This window comes from Microchirus variegatus (assembly GCF_963457635.1).
Source record: "Microchirus variegatus genome assembly, chromosome: 1".
In the NCBI taxonomy this organism is placed as follows: domain Eukaryota; kingdom Metazoa; phylum Chordata; class Actinopteri; order Pleuronectiformes; family Soleidae; genus Microchirus; species Microchirus variegatus.
In genome coordinates, this window is record NC_139802.1 from 17,257,083 (window position 1) to 17,282,810 (window position 25,728).

General features: G+C 38.5%; 1 protein-coding gene across 2 annotated transcripts in view; it reads right to left on the minus strand.

The window, feature by feature from the left end:
- Positions 1–25,728, minus strand: part of grik2 (glutamate receptor, ionotropic, kainate 2) — a gene marked incomplete at both ends in the record, with an annotated part of 185,142 nt that overhangs the window by 12,627 nt on the left and 146,787 nt on the right. The window contains 4 exons of one of the 2 annotated variants that reach the window (XM_083900835.1): positions 2,971–2,998; positions 3,278–3,528; positions 15,136–15,361; positions 24,254–24,471. In XM_083900835.1, the coding sequence (XP_083756961.1) occupies positions 2,971–2,998; positions 3,278–3,528; positions 15,136–15,361; positions 24,254–24,471 (723 nt within the window). The remainder of the gene's footprint in view (positions 1–2,970; positions 2,999–3,277; positions 3,529–15,135; positions 15,362–24,253; positions 24,472–25,728) is intronic. The other variant, XM_083900836.1, reaches the window with a different exon arrangement.

Here is a 25,728-nt window from a genome sequence, read left to right on the forward strand (position 1 = left end):
ACTTGATAACTTTAATTTATCTCAGAAGTTTAAAAGTACATGATTTGCAAGTGTATTCATTAATCGTCCTATATAAAATTATATTGTGCATCATCTTGTGTTGGAATAATAGTAAAAATATCTTTCAGGAAGTCCTTGGGAATTTATGTACACAACTTCAAAGTTAGAAATATTTGAACAATCAATCGAAGAATTTGAACAATTGAATTTGTAATAAGTGTATCCACATTTCATTCCATGACCTTGATAATAAATATTCCATTATATTTGTGGCGGCCACATTGATCCCACAATCTATCATCACAAACCAAAATCCAAAGAATGACTTTGTTACCTGGAGCCATCTATGGAGCACATGAATGCATCATTAATGTGGACCAATGACGCTAACATTGCCTGCACCAGCCTGAAGAAATAAGCAGTGGATGTGCACATAATATGAAAGTTGGCATTAGTACACCTGTGGTGTTTTAGGACACTGCAGCATTGCTCCAACAGGCAATAAAGCTACCAGTGGTAGCCTACATAATGTAACATGTAATGTACCCTAGGCAATAAGAACGTAAAGAGCACATTACATACACCTCAGGCACCATATAGCCTTAATGCCAGGAGTACAACACCTCTTACAATAATACAGAACACAAACTAAAGTATCCTGAGTAGCCTTATTGAAATGTATGCTTTGTGCTTCTTGTATGCGAACAGACGACACACGTCATCACGGCATCTTGCAAATGGCGACATCAGGTGAACTGTTTTATTGTCAGTGTGCTTTAAATTATTCTTTCACTGCTGATTTCACAAAAAAAAACAATTCCTCTTTCATTGCAAGTGCTATTGCAGCTTTGTTTTCATTTACGTACACCCATGATTTATGTCTGTCCATAGCCACTTCAAATCGCTTAACTTTTTTAATAATAACCTGTATAACTACAACACAATGTCAGGTTTGTGCTATTATTATCTTATCTAAGTCATAATAAATAATACATTCTGCCCTTAACGCTTTGAGCATTTTCATATTTAGCGCACATTGAAAGTATTTCTGTATTAGTATTTACTGCTGCATGTTGTGTTCTGAGTGCAGTCATTTATAAGAGAGAATAAAGTGGGTAGGGTCACACGGTGCTGCAGTGGAGAGCATTGTTGCCTCACAGCAAGAAGGTCACTGGAAGCATGTGTGTTTTCCAGTTTCCTCCCACATTTAACAGATTAGGTCAATTCTCTAAAATGACCAAAGGTGTGAATGTGAGGGTGAATGGTTGTTCGTCGTGTTGGCCCTGCCATGGGCTTGTGACCCCGAAACCTCATGTGGAGGATAAATCATTTAAATTAATTGGCAGGAAATTAGATAGTCAAAATCTTTGTTTTTGGTCAAATAAAAGTGTCAGTCAGTACTTCTAGTATCAAGTCGTGCACCTGTAGAAACTCCCATGGACTGCCACATTATTATAATCCAAAGTACTTGGGGAAAAAAACAAAAAATCAATTTTAAAATAATAAATAGGTTCAAATTTCATAAATGAATGCATCACTGACTCTGGTGCACGGTATACAACTTGTGAATATTATTATTATAAACAACATTATTGAGTGACTAAAATCATCACAAAACATTTTTATTAGGGTCCTTTTAAAAACATTTAAATATAATTGTGCATGTATATATATGTGTATATATATATACTCTATGTGTTCTCTTAGTTTTCATCACCATCCACTGTGATACATTTTTGGCATATTGCCACTTTCTTCAGTCCATAACCCTGGGGCCTCACCCTGTTATCTGTCAGCTATTACAATATATATATGATAATAAAAACTGTATAAGAGTGTTGTGCATGTGTTTATACAGTATGTATTTATTGCTGCTATCTAAATGGAGTGCTTACACTGTCATTTTCTATATACAGTATATTAGCTTTTTACCTAGCATGCTGCTACAGTAAATCTCTCTGGGGTTACTCCAGGGAAGCTTAGCCTACATGTTGCTGCATATAACACTGTACGTCTAGCATTTATCTTGCAGCAGATTGATAGATATAAAAATGTATTACTGCCATTTTTGTATGGTTACACTGTACAAAGCACCGTATATCCTTCATTGCACAAACCTGTGACTGAGAAATAATTACACATACATTGAAAATCGTACATAAACAGTCCAAACTATGCTATAAAAATACTTCATGGTACAAACCTATGTATTATAATCCAAGAGTGTACAGCTTCGCCGAGTCTAAAGCAGACCTCAAAAACTAAATAAACCATGTTTGGCAGCTAAATAATCTGCATCATGAAAGCTTCAGCCAGAGCTTTCATTGACTGTATATTTCTTAACATTAACAGGATGCTGCTTTAGAAGAACGGGGATGAATTACTAACACTCAAGGTATAAATACCCAGATCAGGGGTCCTGCCCACTAACTCATTTATTTTTTCTATCATATTTTCTATATTTACAGTCACCCTTATGATGATGAAGGTCATTATATATTTAACCGCTCAGTGTTCCAGTGTTTGCTTGGAAGTTCCAGTCAAAAACTGCACTCATTAGAAAAGCTTCTGTTTATATGAGCTAAATGCCACATATTATGAATAGCAGGGATAGCTGGAGTATAGGGAGGATGACAGGTTGCATAGTGGAAATGGACAGCAGAGGTGGTGGAGGTGGTGGGCGTGTGAGTTAGTGGATGTGGCTGCCTAAAGTTGAGGGTCATGCAGCAGAGCAAACATTGGTAATAAAAGTGTCCATGGTCCAACTCTATATCACTACCAGTGCTCCAATCATGTTCCCTTTCCATCAGAAGTGTCAGAAAGAAAACCACAAATGAGTAGTTTTGGGAGGTTTAGATCATGTAAGATTACAACAGAAAAAAAAAAAAAAAATCTGGAGTTTCACTTGAGGTCATTTGAGATGGTGGTTATAGTCTAGCTTGGATCCATGGTGACAGCAGAATTCCTCACGTTTCTTATCTCGTTGTCGCCATTGGGCCTATGTGAATAAATGCAAAGAAACCAAACCTTATCTTGCTGCATAAGTTATATAAGTTATAGCACTGATATAATAATGTGAGATTTCACTAATTGGTAAACAGTTGAGCTCTTTTAAATTATTAGAGACTATACAAATGCCATATTTTTGTTTAATTTTCTTAACATTTATTTATTCGTCTTTGCCATGAGACTCTCTTTCATGGCAAAATGTGGTTATGGTAAGAAATTCTGCTATCATTTTACTTTAAAATAAAGCAGAGATGGATGTGTTTCTTACCTTTTCGAGTTGTGCGTTTTGTCTGGACTTGTAGATGAACTCTCCCACAGCCACGAACACGGAGAGGACAAGTCCGGCGGCGAGGACGATGAAGATCCCTCCGATGTTCTGCACCCCGAGGGCACTGGCCTCCTTACTTTCCTCTTCTGGACATCCATTTCCTCGCCACCATTTCTCCTTCATCATGTGCAGCTTTCCTTCCTCCTGAAGCTGCAGGATGGCAATGGTGATCTTATCTCTGTAGGGGGAGCCTGAAAGATCAACAGACCTGAGGTCAGTGTGCGCAACTACCACAGGGAAAGCATGTCTCTATCTTATCTGTGGGTGGAGATCACAGTTTAACACCTTTATTGGATATCCGCCTGAAATAGTAGAAATATGAATGTGAAGGAAATCTATATATATAATATTGATTACATATGTGTTATTGATAATTCTAATGATGAATTATTATAGTCGAATCAAATAAAGTACTCAATTCAATGTATCCTTCTGTGACAGAGTGAGTAATAGAGAGCAGCAGGAGAAAATGTAACTTGACAGATGACGGAGCAGTGCACAGTGGAAATTTTTGGGTCACGAAGATGAACAACTTCCCAATATCAGGGTTAGACTACACAAGCCTTTGGGAAATGTAATGATTTTGAAGTGCATTTGATTCAGTTGTTTTGATAACAAAGTTATCTTTACAGATGCCAAGCCAGTTTGACGGCCTGGAAGGTAATATTGGTCCGATTTTGACAGTCCTATTCCCCAGAGGATGGATTTCATACCTTTATTGATTGCATGACCTTTTACTGAAGTAAACAATACTTCAGTAAAAGTTTAATTTGTAATTGATTTATTCTTTGGTATAGTGGATGGCCAAACACCTTCAAAATGTCTGAATTTTAAATAAACCTTGTGTAATTATTACTTTGTTGTAACTTTTTGCTTTCAAGCACAACATGTTTCCCTGCGTTATTTGAGCTTTTATCTTGAACAGTGGTGTATGACATACAGTACATACAGTAAACAGTGTTCAGTGCACTGGAGACCGAGATGGGAGAACGAGGAAGGAATTCATGAATTGTTTCGCCATGGACAGGGATGGCAGAGACAACATGCTGTAGCCAGGTTAAAGGAGATCAACAATCCCATCCGTGTGCTATATTCTGAATATCTTCAGCAGGCATCTATACATCCTCTTACTTTGGAAATGCATTTTCTAGACAAATACAAATACATCATAAATACGCAGCAACGCTGTGTTGCCAAAAGGCTGTCTGACAGCATGATAAACCAACCATGTGTAACTAAATCAATCGATAAAAATAATAAAAATCACAGTCTCTCCCACCTTCCCCCACCCACAACAGCATGTTCTCTGAGCACTGTCTACTGCATGTAACACACCAGCTACACATCACAACACCCCTATTATAAAAAATTAAAAAAGAAATAAACAAGCCTGTTTTATCCAATATCTCTACCTCTGGAAAACACATTTGCAGTTACTTCTGAAGGATTCTTAGTGATATGTTCAAACAAATCCCTCAACTGTGTTTTATTGAGCATTCAATGAATGCAACTTTATTTTATTGTACATCATAAAATATTAATGCCATTATATATAGCATTATTATTTGATTTTTCCTCATGTGCCCAACAACACTAAACTAATAAAACTAATATAAATCAATGTATTATTATTTATCCCTATAATGTTCTCACTGTTTCCCTGGCTTAATAAGTTAGTGTCCCTAAAGCGACCTGAGAAAATAATCTCTTGTACCTATGCTAGAGGACCAGCCTCTCTTTTCAGTTTACAAAGCACCTCTAATCCTCCTCTTCTCCACTCAGATAAAGCTCTCAACACCCTCCCCTGCTCTGCTGATCAAATGCTAAGATCTGATAAAACCAGAAGGGTAGGGTTTGTTGCTTTTATTGTTGCTTTTAGGTCTTGTTTTTAGTGTAATCAGTGTTGAATTGTTGTCTATAATTGGTGAGCCCAAAAACAGTTTCCCACAATAAAGACTATTCTATTCTATTCAAATTAAAAAAGAGAGAAAAAATACTTATATACTAAAATTAACTCATGAAAACATTATCATATTTTTGTTATTAAAAACAAATCTGTGCAACACATTTATACTTGTAAACATAATTCTTAAAAAGTAAAATATACAAATCCCACAGCGATTAATCCATACATCAATCGCAGATCCAAATGTTAGGTTTGCCTTGATAGAATACATTATTGAGACATTTTTAAATGTTATGGTTGGGTAAGGTTCAACTTTCTCTTCGGCTCGACACACAAACAAGAGTGTAAAAGAAACTATTAACTATATTAACTATTCACTCATCTGTCATGCCCCAGCTCAGGAGGTCACAACAACCGTTAATAAAGATTACTATTAACAAAACCAATGTTATTATTAAACCAGATTAAATCCAACCAAACTGAACCAATTAAGTAACACGAAACTAACACTGCAGATGTTGGGAATAAGTTAATTTAGTGGTGAGCATGGCTGAAGCATGTAGTAATAAAGGTGTAGTAATAATTCATGGAACGCAGGCTAATCAACCAAACCAAGCAAAACATGATGTGTGTGTGTGTGAGAGAGAGAGAGATGTGAATGATCACAGCACTTGTTAAGTACACTCAGATCACTGGGCGTGAGCTGAGTTACTGCAGCCTCCTGGATGGCAACAGAGGGGCCATCACATCATCCTTTATGTCAGACATGGTATTTATTTTCACTGGAAATTGTAAAAGGAATGACTTGTGAGAAATATGGTTGGGGATGTTCAGTATTTCTGAAGAGTTATGGCAGCCATCGTTTTTCAGGGCTGAGGATTTGTAGCTGGAAAATAATCACTGCGATATCAGTTATATTTTTGTTGAATTCTGGTTATTATGTGGTCACTGGTTTGTTTTTGTTTTCATAATTTGGTTTTGTGTTTGATGGTTCCAATACAGAAATAAACATATAAAGTTACTATGATATTTGTATGTGAAGAAATGTGAAGAAAGAAAACATATGTCGGTAGATCAGTCTGCTATTAGTAGTGAGTATGCAGGACCACTTTATCTTCAATATAATACAGCTGGCCAGAGAGGTCCTATAAAAAAGTGACAATAATCAAGTGTGTTCCCTACTGGAGTGGTGCTTTGACCTGCAGCCCTCAGGTGCTGTGGCTGCAGTCACGAATACATGTTCACACTTTTTTAACATCACTTCTGTTCTTCATCTTTGCCAAAGGTCTTCTGGTATCTGACTCTTTATTTCAGAGCGAGCTGTGGAGCATGTTTCAAAAGCATCTATCACCATGGTGATGGTGAATGTGAATTGCACTCTGGTCCTTGTTATTCATTGTCATCTAGAGTAGGTACATTCCCTTCAGCTCCGGAGTGAAACAACAAGCGAGCATGTCAGATAAATCACTCACTGCAACAAGAAAAAAAAAAAGAAAAAAAGGCAGCCTTGAAACCGGGCCCACTCTGCCTGATCAAAACAAATGGGCAAAATTAAAATGATCACTGTGTCATACAGTCAAGACCTGTGCTGTTGCTGTGCCAGCCACGTACTTTGGCAAGAGTTGTAGTCCACACTTGCACGAGCATGAAATGGGTGAACAGTCCAGTGCCTCCTGACCAACTGACTGTTCCTCTGTGAAAATAGAGCAGCAGTGTTTCCTTTGTAAATGGAGATTTATATTAGAGTTGTAAAATATCCTGCACTATCAGATTATCCACCCTTTTCATATGGAAAGCCAGGTGGCATTGCAGGTCTGGCCTTAGCTGTGATGCTTCACAAAAATCAATCTTTCGACACAGAAGAGACATTTTAGAGGAAATTCAATGTAGATTTGTGCTCTGCTTAAAGATGATTCAGCTCTAATTTCAACAGTGACGTGTTGTTTGTCAAACATACAGGCATTAAGTCAATTTTATATTCCTTTGGTTGCAGCTCAGCCTTTGACAAAATGGAACATAATGTCTTGACTAGTGCTCTGAAAAACATCTGTGCACTGGTTCATCTCATATCTAACAGGTCCTTGTGTCTTGTATCTGGAAATGCCCCTCCTCTCTGTTGCATCGTAATACATTATTCTTGTATAGTTGTGGTGTATTTTTGTTAATTCTGTATTTTATAATTTATCATAATATTCTTCTCATATGTCTGACTATATTCATATAATTCAAATACATGTCAGATCTGAACTGAATATGATGCACAGTAGATGTATTAGAAGGTAAAGTGGATGGGAAGACCTTGGTGCGGTTGCCCACACACAAAAATGGACCAATGACATGATTTAAATTTGATTTTTATAACTGTATCAATCTTTTTGCAGCATTTGTCAGCAGCTATTTCAAGATCTTTGCCAAAGGTAAGATAGACTCCCTCAGGTCCGTTTCTGGAGAGCTAAAACACAGGCACAGGACAAAGAAAGGCAGATGTAGTGAAGAATCACTCTGGTTGGCAGATAGACAGGCAGACAGGTAAACAGAGAGTCCAAACAGAAAAACACTCAGACAAACACTAGGGAACACAAGCATGAGAAAACTGCAGGGGAAACAAACAAAGGCATGAGGTATGGGCCTGAGGAAGTGAAGAGCTGACAAATAAAACACTGTGTGGGGACTATATACACAAGTGATGGGATGAAAGGATAATTGAACACAGGTAACACACTCACAGTCACAGAGGTGGGACAATTAAAACATGTAAAACACAACAGGATCGTAATGTTAGAATGATTAAAATTGAAACAAGGAGATAATGGGCGTTGAAAAGGTCCTCTTGCCTGATTGCAATAAAGGGAATGATCACTGAGCAGTTTACCAGATTAACATTAACAATGTTGCGTCAAGCTTGGAAATGAAATGACTCAAATGGCATAATGGGGTCAATCAAACTTATTTAGTTCAGTTAAAATACAAACAGCAATTTCAGTTTAGAATACGCTTTCACTAAATATTTCCTTGTGTCACTAATTGGGCTCAAAGTGGAATCACGGCACTCATATTCAAATGTGTACTGAATGAAATGAAAACTGCATTTTCCACCATCAATCAGAGGATTGTGAAAAACAATCCAGTGCATAAATGTATGCCCACAAAAGAGGCAATTAATCCTTCAAATCTGGGACGAGCGTAGAGTGAAGTGACAGGCTATATTGAATCCGGAATGAGACACAAAGATGCAATCTTCAAGATCAAAGTAGAGTAATAGCCCGCCCACCCCTAATGCACTGTGTCTCTCAGAGAAGGAAAAAAATATGCATGTAAATGTGCTGCAATTCCTGACCCTCATCCCACAAAGAGCATTTTAAAACCATTACATTCGGGGGATTATAGTGTTTTTGAGCCATTTTTAAAATGGGTTTGTGTCTAATGTCCAATCATTCATTCACTTGCATCTGCATTCACGCAACAGAGGCCTCGACTGACATTCATGGTCATTAATTTTTCAATGGGGCATCATCACGTACTGCTTTGGTTGTGCTGTGTTAAAGGGCAATTCTGGTATTTTTCGACCTGTGCTCTATGTGCCTGAGTTGCGCTCTCTACACTGGCTTTTATCGATTCATTGATTTTAAACTTGTATCATTGGTTTTGGAGTAAATAAATAATAAATATGCTTCCACAACTGAATATTTTTAAATCACTTTTAAAGACCCACCTCTTCTCCTTGGCCTTGAGGATAAAAAGAACCCGGACACTTCTATGTAGTTTTTTACCATTTTACTGTCACTATTTTATTGTTTTATTTCTATTTTTATTGATTTTATGTTTTATACCTTTTATGCTGTGTCTCAATCTGTAAATCACTTTGGTCAACCTTGACTTGACTATGTTTATAAATGTGGGTGTGTATGTGAATAGTACATTGACTCATTGGTCTACGCAGGATCACGTGAGACCTGAGAGGTGTTGCATGAAGAAGCTGCTAACGTGAGTGAGAGTTGGAGAGAGGAATGAGTACTTTGAGTGACACTGCTGATCCAGTGATGTTGCAAGACTCTTACAAGTGGATGAGATTGTTTATTTATGACTTTGTTAAAAGTAACATTACATATTTTGGGTATGAGAATTTACACAGGCACAAAAAAACATCATGAATGCAAGCAGCATATGTTGACAACTGCATTGGAAGAATCAATTGATTGCAAGAGACAACATTAGATAAAGAAAAACTGATCTTGTGGCTCTAGTGTTTGACGCCCGAAGCAATCACATGAAGCGCTTACGCTAGGGACCGGCCCTGAATGCTGCATCTGCCTTATTCTGTTTGAGCGCTTTCTCAATCTATTACATACACATACACACACATACGCACGCACGCACGTACGCACTCACGCACGCACGCACACACACACACACACACACGTCAGAGTGAGCTTGAGAAGCGGGGAAAGTGGCAGGGGATTGGCGAGTTAGGGTGAAGTGAGTCACTGTGAGTCACAGCACTGGAGATTTACTAATGCATTCAGGACTCTTCCTGTTTATGAGGTGAAGGTAACAGTGACGAGCGGAAAGGACAGCAGCCTGCTGACACTGACACTTCCCCCTTTACCCCGCTTGATGAATGCCACTTCATGAGGGTAAATGAAGATTGATAGTCATCTGGGAGGGGAGCACAACGAGAGGGAGGGTAATGTAGAGCCATGTGAGATTACGGCCAAGGCAGAGGAGGAGACAGTGGTGGCACACTACAAAAAGAAAATGAATGAATAATAAATAAATGAATGAAACCCCTTTAAAAATAATTAAAAAAAACATAATATTTACAAAATAAATACAATTTTTTTTTTCCAAAAACTGATTTTCACATGTAGGGACTGTGGAGGGCAGACAATCCCCCTGTCTGGTCCCCAGCTGACAGATGCAAGAGATTTAAATTGCTGTGTTGAAGGGGGAAAAACATTCTCAACTGTTTTGTTTTTGTTCAGTTATAATTACAGATTATTTAATGATACGGTGCTTTCCCTCTCCTTATCATACTGTAGTGTGGAGTTAAAAACAAGATGTTTTCCTCTACATATTCATGATGTGTTTTTCAGATCTAATGGAAACTTTTTAAAACTACAAACATTCTCAAACCTCTGCCAATTCAATGAATGTATATCCACAGTCTGAACTAAATGTGCTTCCTATTTTATAGGGTTTTTCTTAGAGTCATCGCCCACTCATCTACAAATTTTCATAAAAATCTGTTCAATCAGACAGGCAGATGGTACGAAGAACCTAAACTACTTGGCAGAAGTAAATGTGATACATATCCCAATGGATATTTAGACCATGGAATTTTGAAATGGAATTGATTTAATTGATTTAATGTACAGACATCATCATATGGGGACCATGGAAAGTAGACAGTGCAATAAGTGATAAACAGCAGTACAAGTGAATTTAGTTAACACAAATCAAGTTTAAACTTCAAATTATTCAAGTATGTTATGGCTGAGCTGTGAAAGCGAGCATTCAAATACTCAAACACTCGGTAGGTTTGGTTACTTTTCGTATTCCAGAGTTTTTTCAATATGCTCAATATGCTGAATTGAGGGATTACATACACCCATTAGTGTTATTATCATATGCATATACACTTTGCAGTGTAAGGGCACTAAAGTTGCACTTCTACTGCCTAATTGGCATCAGCTGCTTCATAATCACTGTGTGGACATAATGTGCAATCATATTAATGGAGATTTACAGCACTATCGCTGTCACTCTGCTGATACACTCATGCCAACTCTGTGTCGTGCTTCTGAACGTCTTCTGATGTAGTATGTTTTTCATTGATTTTACGAACATTTGTAAACACATGTTTGTGATGAGGCGGAGTGTAAAACATGATGTGAAAAGTATGAATTTAAGGAATGCCTCTTTCTCTGTCTCTCTTTTAATCACATAACTGTCCAACGGGTCGCTTCACAGGATTCAAACTTGGCAGATGAGCTACTACGGGCAACAGTATGCACAGTGCATACTTTGACGTTGTTTGGATAATAAATGCCAGTTATAATTGTAAAAAAAATAGGTACACATTGAACAGGTACTTCTTCAGCATAGTGTGAATGCACCATAATAATAATGCACCTTAAGTAGCTTGTCTGGAGAATTGCAATAGCAAGCTCAGCAAAGAAGTCAAGAAGTTCACATTATTTTTGCTTTGAGAGCAATTGAGAGTAGGTGATTTGTAAATGTGAATGGAGCTGATATTGTTCTTGGATCACAGTACAGTACTGGGGCCAAGAACAGTGGAAGAATAATTACATTTGGAGCCTCGTTTTATCAGTTGAAATGACGAAGAAACTGCATTTCACTGACCCTCTTAACAGACTAATGCACACACGCACACACAGGCCCAATTGTGGGATAAATTGAGGTTCAGCATCTTGCTCAAACACTTCAAAATGTGAAAGCTTCCAATTAATGAACAGCCCACTGAGGCACATCTACAGGCATAGTATCATGTCCAGTGCCAATGCCAATGGGTTCTGTTTCTGCGATAACAATATTGCATATTATAAGAATTGGTTTGGGCATTCTCACAACTATATGACGCTTTCTTTAACTTACAAGAAGCAATTTTCAGCGACAAGCTGTTTAGCTATAGTTATAACAGTTGCCTACTCCTGATAAGATAACTGCAACTCTGAAGAATTTCTTCAGTGTTCTTCATCCAGGAGGAATTGACCCTATAAGATGAATTGTCTACAGAGGTCTCCTCCAATCCAAAACAAATGGACCAGTTTATGAATCCACTAAAACAGTGACTAAAGCAGTTTTGGAGATAGTGGTAATGTTTTCTCATGCTGTTTCTCAGATAACTTATGATCCAGATCTCCAGGAGGCAATTTTGTCAGAGGCTAGGATATCTGCAGAGGTCTCCCTCTCTCCAAAAGCAAAGGAGTGTATGAGTAAGTCTGTTATAAAACATAACTGACCTTAAAATAAAGCAGTTTAACAAAAAAAAATAACTGAATGTAAAAAAAAAAAATCTGTGTTTTTCTGGCTCTGTATTGGGGACAAAGGCCATCTCGGTGCTATAGTCGCTCGACTCAAGATTAATTAAGATCCACTGATGTTTGTTTTTATATAAATCGAAGCAGAAAAGTTATACGAAAACTTTGCTTATGGAGCAACCGTGGAACAGGGTGGGTTGTCTTCCAAATGCAATCACTGTTGTGTCCCTACAAGACAATTTAGGTGCCAGAAGATAGTGAATGGGTAAGAATAATGTTGATGTGTGATAAATTGTGTAGCATGTACACATGCTGTATGCATGTGTGTACAGCATATGAGTGAATGGCAAAACTGTAGTGTAAAGTGGTCATTAAGACTAGAACTATATAAATACAGACCACAAAATATAACTTACTAAATCTCCTGACACATATATAATCTTCCTTTACTCTTCTTAAGCCCTTAAAATGTTTAAGTGTTGTCTTATGGGAAGGCTGGATTTACCATGAGGTTTAAAATAAATACAACATTATACACAGCAATAACAAAACACCTGGGAGGTGTAATAATTTTGGCCATTACAGAGTCGAGGGAGCTGCCATGGGTGAGTGCTAAAACACCATCAGAGACCGGGTACTAATTCAATCCAACACCTACTTTCAGTTCAAGTCAGTGAAATATGCTAAATGTTCTGGCTGTATGGGGAAACAGGCTGCATATGGTAAAGGGTAATAAAAGGGTAGGATTAGCAATTTAAATACCTTGTCCTGACTGCGTGTGAATGGGCCACGAGGGAGTAATGATCCTAATATCCCTCCTCTTTTTTTGGTATGAACAAAAACTGTATGGTACACTCACTTCCCCTTTATTACCGTCACCCTCTCGAGCCTCCTTTCTTTCTTTCGGTGACACACACGCCATATCCACAGAACCACATGTGTAATATGAATAAAATATAAAGTCACAGGCAGCGGTGAAATACTATATGCGATGCTTCATGCTATAGTCAAGTACACAGTCAACTCTGGAAAAGGCCTGGCCACACAAATCCACAGATGTACACATGCGCACGTACTCACGCTCACGCGCACTTTCAAAATGAGCTCATCAGTCAGGAAATGCAATCATACAAAAAAAAGAAATACAGCCTATCTCCACTGTTTTGTACACACAGCCACAGTCACTCAAATTACCTTCTGTGGCTGATCAGCAGAGCATGCACAAACAGCAGCCAGCGACTTTGCCAACACTCCCAGTGTCCCAGATGACATTTCCCTGATTGGTCAGGACAATACAGCCACTGGTTATAATCTGTCCTCCACAGAGGTAGATGAGGTTTCTCACAGAAAATAGATAATTTCTGTAAATATCAAAATGTCTTGATAGTGTTCATGTGATCGGTGACTGGGAGTTAACAGTGGTAACGAATCGGGCAAGATTTGTTGGGTGTATTTGGATGTTATTTTTCATCATTTAATGATTTGGTAAAGCCATAAAACATTGAGTCTCAGTTTTAGACATTCAACTGTAACACTGTATAAAAAGATTCTGCTGGCAAATAATTAGCCTCTGGGGCAAAGGCCAATGTTTTTTTCTGGGCAGTGAACCCTCTGGTTTCTGATTCTAAACGGTCTATGTGGGAAAACACATTGACCAAAAATGCATTGACAGTCTTGCTTTTATTCTATTTTCTCCACCCAACAAATATGGTCATAATCTTCTCTAAATCATGGTTTCATGTCTATTGTTATTTATTAGGCTGTAAACGGTGTACAGGGAATGGAAAATGAGAGTCTTGGGTCACATATCTGCTGTCTACACCAGAAGCCCCAAAGTATTGGCTCTAGCCTCCAATTTGTCGCCACATGATATAGCCACTGTTTTCTTAGTTTGATAATACTGTAACTCAACTTAATTCAATGATGTTTAACTCAACAACAATTACACTGCAATAAGGTTATTGATCCAACTTAAGGTCCAAGTTCTGGGAGAATGTTTCTGTACACTTTAAAAAGACATTGCTTTGACATAACCAATGCTGTCCGACTATCATCATTATCCTGGCATCCAGTGAGACACCAGCTTGTTCTTAAGCCATGTTTGCGCAAGGCCTGAACACTGTGGGAACTATTCCACACACATCTCTGTGTGCGAAATAATAAAACACAGAATAAGAGCAGTGGTTAGTAAGGTTACCCTGTTAAGTTGTGTGCTCTGCAGGTATTATTATGATTTGTTTTCAGCTCTCTGCCTTTGTAGGATTATGACAATCTGCTGCTGAGCAACTGTCTTCCCTGCTCATCCCACTATTTTTGTCAGACTGCTCTTCTGCCTGTTGGAGATAGCCCCAGGACTTTCCTGGCTGAGAGTTTCTGCACACATAGGTTACCCACGGGATGTGGTGCAGCATAAACACACCAAACACAGTTCACACAGCTTTTACTTTGCAACAACTGACTATTTATAGAAATGTGCATGATCTTCAATCATGGTTTATTGTGATATCATACTTTCAGAGCTTCATCTACGGTACTCTTTCTCTTTTTTTGGATTAACTTTTATAATATTGGTAATTTTACAAAGCCTCAAAATGCAAAAATGAAAAGACAAAATACTGTATATGACAGGCAACCCTGGAGTGCACATTTCAAAGAAGACAGCTTCTTCCTGGTGTTACATGCAACAACAACTCTTATTGCAACTCTTGAAACTGTATCCAGCTCTTTGTCATATTAAAAGTAAAGACTCAAAGCTTGTGGTTTACCGCTTGGTAAAGACTATCTGACTTCACAATGCTTTAGCTGGTACTTTGTGAATGTTTATGTTGGGTATGTAAGAGGTGTTACAGCTTTTCAGGAAACATGGCACACGATATTTGAGACATACATACCCATTGGTGTACCAACACCGTAGGCTCTGGAGTCGATAAGGCCTCCGACCTGTGTGAGGTTACAGTTGCGCTGTATGGCAAACTCGATCGTGGTGGACTCCATGAGGAATGCGTAGTCTGACGTGAGCACACGGTGAATACCTTCCTCAATGTTCTTCACCATAACCGAGTGCCTCCGGCTGCTCATGAACTCCCACATCTTATCGTACGTGGAGATCTTGGTTTTCTGTGAGGAGACATTGAACGGCACTATGATTAAGAAAACAAAAAAGGAAACCTTAACCTATTTGGGCATGAAACAATGTTTTTTCTGAAACATTTGGAAGTTTAGGATGAATTAGTTTTGTCTCTGTCGTAAAAATGCCATTGAAGCAAGATCTGGGTAAAACAGGTCTTTTAAAACAGAAGATGACTATGAACTAGATGACAGAGTACTTTCACAGAGACATGGGTACCTTTCCTCAGAGCCTGTGTTATGTCATAATAAGTAACTCCATAGGAAATACAATGTTGAAAGCATTGTTCTGCATACAGACTAACACAGTTCCTTAGTGCCATAAATCGAAGAGAAATTGCTCTCACAAGATAATTTTGAAATAAAAGCAAGGCTTATAGGGGATCAGTATAAACAAAGATAGTTGTGTATTTTCTATAACCATACCACCATGCAATCAGTTTTAATATCATAACAAGTTTAAACTAAAAAGTTTTCAGTTACAGCATTAAATAAAACACAAACAGAACGCTCGCCTAACTGATTAAATACCATCAATGACCACCTGTAACAAGGCCTGACAAAAAACAACAAACTACTTTTAAAAAGCTATCAGTAAAATCCATCTGCTCCAGAAGCTCCAGCTGCTGTGTATGATTTCTTTTTTGCCCAAGTCATTGTCGAATGTGAAAATAATTCCGCTTGAAGCAGACAGGACTGCTAAATAGCAGCGGTGGTGTGAATTTGTATGACTGCACGTCTCTGCTGTTATCACCTACAGTTAGGAGCAGGGCATCAGTGTTGTCAGTACTGGTGTGCTTCACTTTCTACACCTGTAATCACAGAGAATAATCCAAGAGTACACAAGTCTCCGGGGAAGCAGATTTGGAGGCATTTTTGAAGCCATTTGAAACCTAATTAAGTCACATCTTCAAGGTCCTGCCCGCCATTATTGTGTGTAATGACTTTTTGTGGCTGGTCGATATTTTAGATCAACTGGGTGATTTGTGGAGTGCCTATCAGAATCTTTTGGAGTCACCCTTGACAAATCAGGCGATTGAGCATGCAAGCCTCAGACTGCTGATAAGGCGAGAGCAGTGGCTGTGAATACATGGTGAGTCAGATAACCACCTATACTCCTGAGTCAGGTGGAGAACCGGGGTGGGCTTCCCGGAGCATCCACAAAGGGATCCAGCGCTGATTAAAACTGAACTGAATGTGAAAGAACTTGGGGAAATGCAACAGTTACACATGATGAAAAGTTGTATCCAGACACCCAGTATTGCTTTCTGTGCTTTGTGGCGGATGTGAGTTACTCTGATGCATTTCAATAACTCTGTAGCATAAAGTTTTCAGTGTTGAAACATGAGGACGTGCTGGACATTGTAATGATTTTATAATTTGGCGTATAAAAAATGTTGACCTTTCAAACTTAAAAAAAAAGATTGTGTTCCAGCAAAAATAAAAGTCTGAATAATATTTCAACCAGATGTTCACTGTAATGCAAATGTGGACCAATTTAAACGTTTTTTATATAAACACCTTCCGTTACAAAATATCACCATTCAGAGACTACACATCAAACAAACCAAAAAACAGTTTTGTGAGTAAAATAGTAGGAATGTCAAAGGGAATTAGGCTTGTAACCAGAGGGTCTATGGTACCCCTGAGCTAGGTACCTGACTCCTGTTGCTTCCAGGGTGCAGATAAGTGATTCCCAACCGCTCCTGCACCTGGTTTCTGTGCGTTCTCTATTTATGTGTAAAAATGATGAGAGGTCAAATTCATTATCTGGTGTGTGTGCAAATAAATAATAACAATAATTTTTAAACTGGAAAATGGTGATGAGGAAACAAGTTGTTTTTGTATATCGATATGATCAGTGCACTTAATCTGATTAATTTTCTTCATATTAACATAAGAATAAATTTAGCAGCTTTGGGATGCTGGCAGAGCAGGTTGGCTGTAAAGTGTAAGGATAATTCATTTGCAGCCACATGAATTGTCATTAGACACACTATAGGACTAACTATTTTTCAGATGTGCAGGACAATGCCATTGGTCACATTTGTATAGTATAGATAGTATAATATATAGATATAATAACATACTGTATAATATACAGTAATATACCAAATATGTGTTGTATTTGTGTTTGTTATTACGATATTAATATTATTAATATCATAGTATAATAGAAATACAACACATATATGTATTTCTACTTCCGGTGATGGGTTAAAATGAATGTACTGTGCTATAATTGAATGCAGGATTTATCATTGGCTTGTCAATAATTCATTTTGAATTTACAGATATTTTGGTGTAATGTTCTGTCAACTGTCTGCATGAAAGAGTCCATGGAGAGAGTAAGATTGTGATTTGAGGTCAATATATATATATATTTTAAATTCAAATGATTTACAACAAAAAGCAACAAAGACAGAGACGAGACTGTTTGTTTTTTATCAAGTACAAAATTATGTCTCGTCTAAAGTTGTTACTATTTATTTGTTTTCTGTCCTCATTTTCTTCTTTTGTTATATTTTTGTTTGAACCATTTGTTTCCCAGGCAAAACAAATCACTGCCACTTGCTTTTTTCCCCCTCATCTGATCCAATATTGTGCTTAATCTAAGTTTGTAAATGCTTGTTTCTTCCTGTCATTATTTTGTTCTTCTGTTGTGTTCCGTACCTTTGTTCCTAGTACTATTTTGTTTCCTGTAGGCCCTACTTGTATCAGTTCTTAGTGATAAGAGGGCATGTTTCTGTCATTTTCCAACCTCTCTGTGTTGTTCACTGCCACTGCATTTCCCCGCTGTCTTTCTTTTGTTAGTCGATTGCTACAATGAGGGGAAATAAAATTGGGCCTGAAAGCAATTTGACATAAAAAAAACACAGTGGTTACACTGGGCAAATTCAATTTGTACTGACTTAGTAATATACTCTGTCTGTGCATCGATCACCTTGTCACCTGCTCCTCAATCATCACCGAATACACAAACTTTGTTTGTCTATGACCTCTGTTCCATTTCAGCTTTATGGACAGTGCCACGCAGACATAAAACAAACTGTGGTGTCCATGATGCTGAAACTTCAACCATACAATATTCACATAAGATTGCTTTTCTTTCCTCCCATTATTACATTAATCCATTTACCGCTTTACCCTTCAAATGAGGGTCGCATGGGAGCTGACATAGCGTGAAGGGCAGGGAACACCCTGGACAGGTCGCTAATCCATCATAGGGCAAAAATATAGAGATAAAAAACCATTCACTCTCACACTCACACCCAAATATCCAATTGTCCTCTGCATGTTTTTGGACTATGGGAGGAAACCGGGGGACATGAGGAGAACATGTTAACTCCATGCAGAAAGGCCCTCATTTAGACTAGGCTATAGCCACTGTGCTGCCATGTGGGTTTTTAAGAATTAAATGTCATAAAAAAAACAAAACAAAACAAAATGAATCCAGTGGGTCAACAATGCAGCTGACCACACCCCATTTTATCATGCTCTGATGGGTGCATCTGCATTTGCTATTTAAATAACATGCATACTGAATGGGAAGTAAAAAGCCATTTATGATCCAAAGACGATGTGTTTGCTGAAAAAAAAGTCAAGGAAACCAGAAACCCTTAGGCCATGTTGGTTTGGATGATAATATTAGCATTCTAGCATCTACATTCTAGGTTTTAGGAGGTCTACCTTTCAGCAAATACTAAGTGATGATGCCACTCTTAAAGAGAGAGAGAGAGCACCACAGCCTCTGCCTAAATAAAGTTACCATTATTGACACAGTATCTGTTTAATTTATATGTCATTGCGTGTAGAAATCATTATGATAGGGTGTATCACACGTCCAATCTGTGCCACAATCTTTTTTTTTATGGTTGCCAAGAAGGAGACAACTTGCCCTGAAAAAGCGTGTGATCGGGCAATAAAGTCTTTAGTCTAAAAGTACACAAAATGGTTGCCAGAGAACATGAAGGCAAACTGTAAATGTAGTATACGAAGGCTGATGGACGGGGTTGGAGCAGCTAAGGTTAGGTTACGTTAGGGTCGACTGTTCAAAACAATGGAAGACAATGCAGTGTCCTATCAAGCGAGTGGGTGTGTTGCTACTGTAGATGTAAGAACTATCTCTGTCTATGTGGTTCTGAGTCCTTTTTATCTCAGTGAAACTGAATATGTAAACACTTTGTGGTTTGGCTTATGTGCATACAACATTTAGATTGTGTTCTGCTTTGCCAAAATGTTTTGTACAGTTTTCAAAGGGGCCTAATCAAAAGCATCCAGAAAGTGGAGTGGAGCGACACACACAGTTTCTGTCAGCACAAACAACAGTTTTGCATTTATGATGATTCCTCACCGAACACATTTTTTACGCACATTGTTTATGATAAACCACTGACACTAATCACAAGTAGCTATGCACGGCAAAACAATGTCACACTTTGTAGCTTTGTCAGCTCAGCTTGGAAGAGATGTTACTGTAAAAGAGGCAAATCAGATGCAAGAATGTAGAAAAGAACATTCTTTTGTCATTGTTTTCTTTGTTATGTAAGAAGAGAGCAAGTAGAAAAAATGGAACACTGATATGTGAAACAACTTAACAACCACAACAACGTATGTTACATGACTCCTGTACTGTATTCAACACCTCTCTGACCGATGGAATGTAATCTTAATTTAGTTCATTTACCTCTATGACACTTTCTTAACAAAACTAGGGAATGTATGTTATCAAGAGATTTTAGAAAAGGCGAGTGATTCCTTTCCCATTCCCGGTGGAGGAGTTTACCTTGATCATTTTTTTTTTTTTACTACCAGTAAAGTAAGACAAAACAACACATCCAAAGTGGGGAAACACAACAAACAACAAATGCATGCATGATGGAGGCCAGTGACAATGTTCTTGTGTTTACCCCTTAATTTATTCCAGTTTACTCTTCATTTTAACTGCAGCTGAACAATGGGCAGAATCTGAGTGAAAACTCAACACACATGTTGCCAACATAAAGCAAAGAGAGAAGATATTTGCATCCTTTCCCAGATGTTACTGTTCCATCACAGTCGATCAGAGTTTTTGATTTGTCTCACAGAACCCCTGGTTGAGTTCTCGTGGCCAAAGCATTGGTTCATGGGTAACCTCCACATCTTTTGTTTGAAAAAATGAACCATGATGTTCATGTTATATTTAAGGTCATCCGCCAAACTATAGTGACATATTTTCCCAGGTGGAACTTTGATGTAATAAAACTAAATGGTCCAAATTATATCAACAAATGGAATATAATATTGATATAGATACAGTCTGTGCATAGTGAAGTAGGCGATACACATTTGTATCTGTCTGATATCTAATCCAGTGATTTTTTTTTACCAGTATTGGACCGATACCGATATACTGGCTCATCCCTAGGCCAAAAGCAGTTAAAACCTTATTGGTGTGTAAATCAGTAACATCATTTGTTTTTTAGTTATATATCATTTAGTTATGTGAGGGTTAGTATATTGGGGAAAAGGTTGCCTGTTATCCACGTCATCTTTAACACTTCTCAACCTTGAGCTGGAGACACATACGAAACAAATCTGATGTACAGTCTCTCTCTCCCCTCCACTGTGTCAGACACATCATCTCAATAAGCTTCTTGAGTGTGGTTTAATCACCATAGTGGAGGTGTTCCTCCCATCTGTCTTATGGCTAATGTAAAGCAAGTCATGCTTGTATAGCCTGGGGATATGGAGCTCAGCGCGAAGGCCATGTAAAATCTACTGTATCTTCCTCTGACTCTGCAAGCCATCACCCCATTACACACACACACATGGACACACACTTGCACACACACACACACAGACACAAGGTGAAAAACCAGCACTGTCTTTAACAAGATGTGATTTTATTAGCTAACAAGCAAGACACAGCTGCTGTGTGTTTGCTTATTAAATTATTCAGTGTTATTGCAGCGACAGTCCATGGGGAACATCCCAGCTAGGAGAATGAGTGAGATGCATCAATGCTTCAGGGACCGTCCCGTGCCGACATTTACATAATTAGCCACCATTATACTTTTATTTTACAGCAGAAGTCAATAATTGCTGAAACAAAAGGTGTTTTGCCGCTCTCTTCCTGTCTTTAATAGTAATTGTGATGCGTGCACACATCATTCGTAAGGGTGCTCAACTGAATTGACTAACACTAATGATGAGTCTGATCAGAAATCTAAATTCATCATTGTAACAGTGGGTTTTTAAACACCTCAGACAGGATCTATGGACAGAATGTGTTTACTCAGTGGAAGACGAATGCTCTCTGAATATGTCTGATACATTAACACTCAAACAAGAGCAATAAACTTGGCTGCGTGTTAAACAGGGAGGAAACCAATGGATCTCACGGTAAAGGTGACAACATTGGGATTGGGTCTGATAAAGTGTTTATTAAAGTTGTTGTACTTAACTTATATTTCATCATGATAAACCACCTTAATTAGCCGTTCAATTTGGAGTTCTGCGGTACCTACAACGTTTTTAATACAAGAAAACAGTGAGCGACTACATGCTTCTTAGATACTTTATAACATATGTGTACAGCTACAGTGATTAATCTGCTTAAAGAATCCGTGTTGGACTAACAATAAATGCATCGACAGACAAGTGTGTGTCTCTCAGCTAACATCCAAGCCACTGTTTTTGTCCGGGTGGCTGTCGGGATCAAAGGACTCACAAATTCAAGCCAATTTTCAAGCAATTTGGACCTCACACATTTCCAGTGTCGGACCTGATTATGGACGTACGGAAGGATGAATGGAGAGCTGTGATACAGCGTAATATACTGATTCAGAGGAAGAGGGATGCTGCTGCTGCTACTGTTAGGTGACACCACACTCTTTTTCTTCCTTTTCTTTTTATTGTGTCTGGGCACAAGACTGTGAGCATCGCCCACAACGCTTCGGTAGCCATGACTGACAACTCCTTGCCCCGCCTCCCAATAACCTATGAACTTGCACCATAAACAATCGTAAACAATGATCGGTCGGGGTCATACAGTACTTGTTGTACATGTTGTCAGTCCCCTGAACAAGACAGGGCAAGAATCTGAGCCACTGTGATTGATAGTGTGGCGCTCAGAGACAATCAATATTTGTACTCGCAAAAGTCTACACCTCCTAGCCATGATACGATACATTATGTGACCTATTGTCCAAGAATATACACTCACATGTATTGTTCATATATATATCACATGCTATATGCTATGTTTCTGTGAAATTGTTGTTATAATAGAAATAAAAGAAACAACCAAGTGACTGGAAGGCAAATAATAACACTGTTAATTCTTAATTAACTACTTACAGACTTCTCTGCTCACAATGCTCTCAAATAGTAGTAACCAGTCTACAATTGTTGAGTGGCCTTAATGTGCAGACAACTGACAGGTGTGCTTCTACATGTATCATATCATGAGAATGTGGCCCACGATGCCAAACTAAATTGAACAGTCTGACCTGAGACTGCAAACTGTGGCTTCAGATGGGTCTCAGCATTGGTGCGATGATTAAAGGGATAGTTCGGAATTTTGAACATAAGACCTATTTTCCAACTCAGCCGGTGTGATGGAGACGTCTGGAGACGTTTTCAAGAAATTTAATTCTAGTTGCCGAGTTAGCTGATGCTATGGCTTTTTTTTTTTTTTTTTTTTTTTTTTTTTTGTTTTGTTTTGTTTTTGTTTTGTTTTTGTACGGCGACCTTGAGTGTCTTGAAAGGCGCCTTAAATATAATGCATTATTATTATTATTATTAGTGCAAGTCAATGATACAAGTAAGCATGGCGTTAAAAACACTCAAACCGACTCCACAGTGCACCCGAGGCAAATCAATTGTAACTTTTTGACTTGAATTGAATTGAATTGAATATCGATGTACATATCTGTGTTGATATAATAATATTTGAAACAAAACTAACGTCGCATCACATGAATTTGTGAGGGACTACTTTCTCAGCCCTATATTATCAGCGGCGGACTGATTCCGCTGCCGGAAGTATGACGCGCTGCTGCTGCTGCTGAGACATAAATCCTTCAAATTGTAAGGTTGGTTTTATTTCAAACATTCTATCAACACAGATATGTACATCGATAGTCTGCCGTTACAATCGATTTGCCTCGGGTGCACTGTGGAGTCGGTATGAGTGTTTTTAATGCCATGCTAACTTGTATCATTGACTTGCGCTAGCCATAGCATCAGCGAACTCGGCAACTAGAAGAACTGAATGAAATTTCTTGAAAACGTCTCCAGACATCTCCATCACATCGGCTGAGTTGGAAAATAGGTCTTATGTTCAAAATTCCGAACTATCACTTTAAATCTAACATGTGCTGCTTCTCTCGCCAACTGTTTTCATTCATTTTTATTTGTGTGGTGGCATGACAAAGAAGCTTGTGCTAACACCACCACAGCAGTTCTGTAATGAACTGGTGGGGACATGTTTCAGTGTGAAGATGAAACAAACAAGTATATTAATCACCAGTGTGTCACGGTGTGTGAACCACACCTGCAAAAGCATTTGTACGTAATGTAAAGATGGATGAGAACGAGGTAAATCTTAAACCTGGCTGTCTTGTTTTGTATAAAAAGGTATTGAAAAGAAAGGATAAATCAAATTCAGAACAGTAAAGTCTTCTAACACAGAAAACAGCCGACAGAAAAACTTTGGAACAACTTATTGTATTGAATCATAATGTGAAGGAAGGCTATGACGCCTGCACAAGATGTATAATATAACTGAACTAATTCAGAAATACTGCTTCAATTAATAATAAACACAATAAATTAGGTTTTGAAACTACATCTTCTGAATACATATTGTATTTGGTTTAATAATCTGTTCAAATTTACCTTAAAGAAGTTCATGGTAGCTCCATCCTCTATCACCCCATATTCTATCTTCGTCTGCTTGGCCAGGTCGTCGGCAGAGTCGATGGGCGACTCCATCCTCTCTACAGTGAGGAAGGCTGCCAGGTTTGCCGTGTAGGAGGATATAATGATGAGCGTGAAAAACCACCAGATTCCTCCTACAATTCTGGTGGAGAGGGCTTTCGGCATGAGCTCAGATCCTGAACGAGAGGAGCAGAGGGTGATGGTGAGATCTGATAGGACACTAGATTGGAGAGGGGACGGCACCCAGGCCAGGCCAAGCCAGGCTAGATGTCCTGGATGACACACTCAGACTTAAACACACAAGAGTGGACAGAGTAGGCAGGCTCATGGTTGACCCTGGTGACTGGTAAAAGAATCTCTCCTGTGTACACTGTACATCATCGTCCATGTCACGTTATTTGTCAGTGTTGTTTCTCCTAAGAAGATGGCTTTACTCACAGCATCAGTTGTTAACTTACAATTACATTTTCATGCTGAATACTCAGTTGATGTTATATAAAAAAGCTGTAAGTAGAGTTCCTTAAATATCTGTTTTTAGCCATTAGCTGAATCTGTTCTACCTGGCAACCTTGAATTTTTGGGGAGAAGGAGGGGACAATGCTCTCCAATATTTTAAATTTGGTTGTATCCACGGAATTTTTCAAAAATGTTGTACTAGACTCTCTACACTACTCAGCCATTTAAGCTGATGCATTGGGTGATATTTCACAAACACTGGTTGTCTTTTGGCAGTTTTGATTGATTCCCAGGCTTCAGGGGGTAAGGCTTTGTGACAACATGGGGAAATGGTTTTCGACTAGATATATTGATGCATGACACTGGCAAAGTTACAGGCAACCCGTGGCCAAGAGGTAAGGAAGTGGATGTAACAATTCCCCATTGCTCCCAAGGTGCAGATAAGTGCTGCCCACTTCTCCTGCACCCAGCTTGTGTGTGTTCACTACTGGTGTGTAATGAAAGTGTAGATATATGCAAAGAGAGACTTTGCATAGACAGTATATAATAATCTACTTCTGTTTAACAACCTAAAATAAAGACACCGATCTTAAGTAGAGGTTGTGAATACAAGGGAGAGGTACAGACTGGAGTAGACCAGGGATAATCAAAATGAGTAAGCAACATTAACTGAACAAATCATACGCAACATGATTTCAGCCAAATCCTATTGGTATTCAGCTGCAGACATGATGGAGCCATGTGTATTGGTGGAATGAAAGTGTGGGTTGTTGTCCGGGTGAAGGAGGGTGGGCCTGGATTATAACAGACCATTCTACTCAAGCGGCTTAAGCAATTGAGAGCTGGGATTTTGTACCTTGACTCAGAAGAAAAGCTGGCAAAGAGTCAGAGCGCTAGGAGGGTTAAGAACTCTGCACTTCACTCCCTTTGTGAGACTCAATCAGCACTCTCACATTTAATCAAACTTTCCTTCTTCT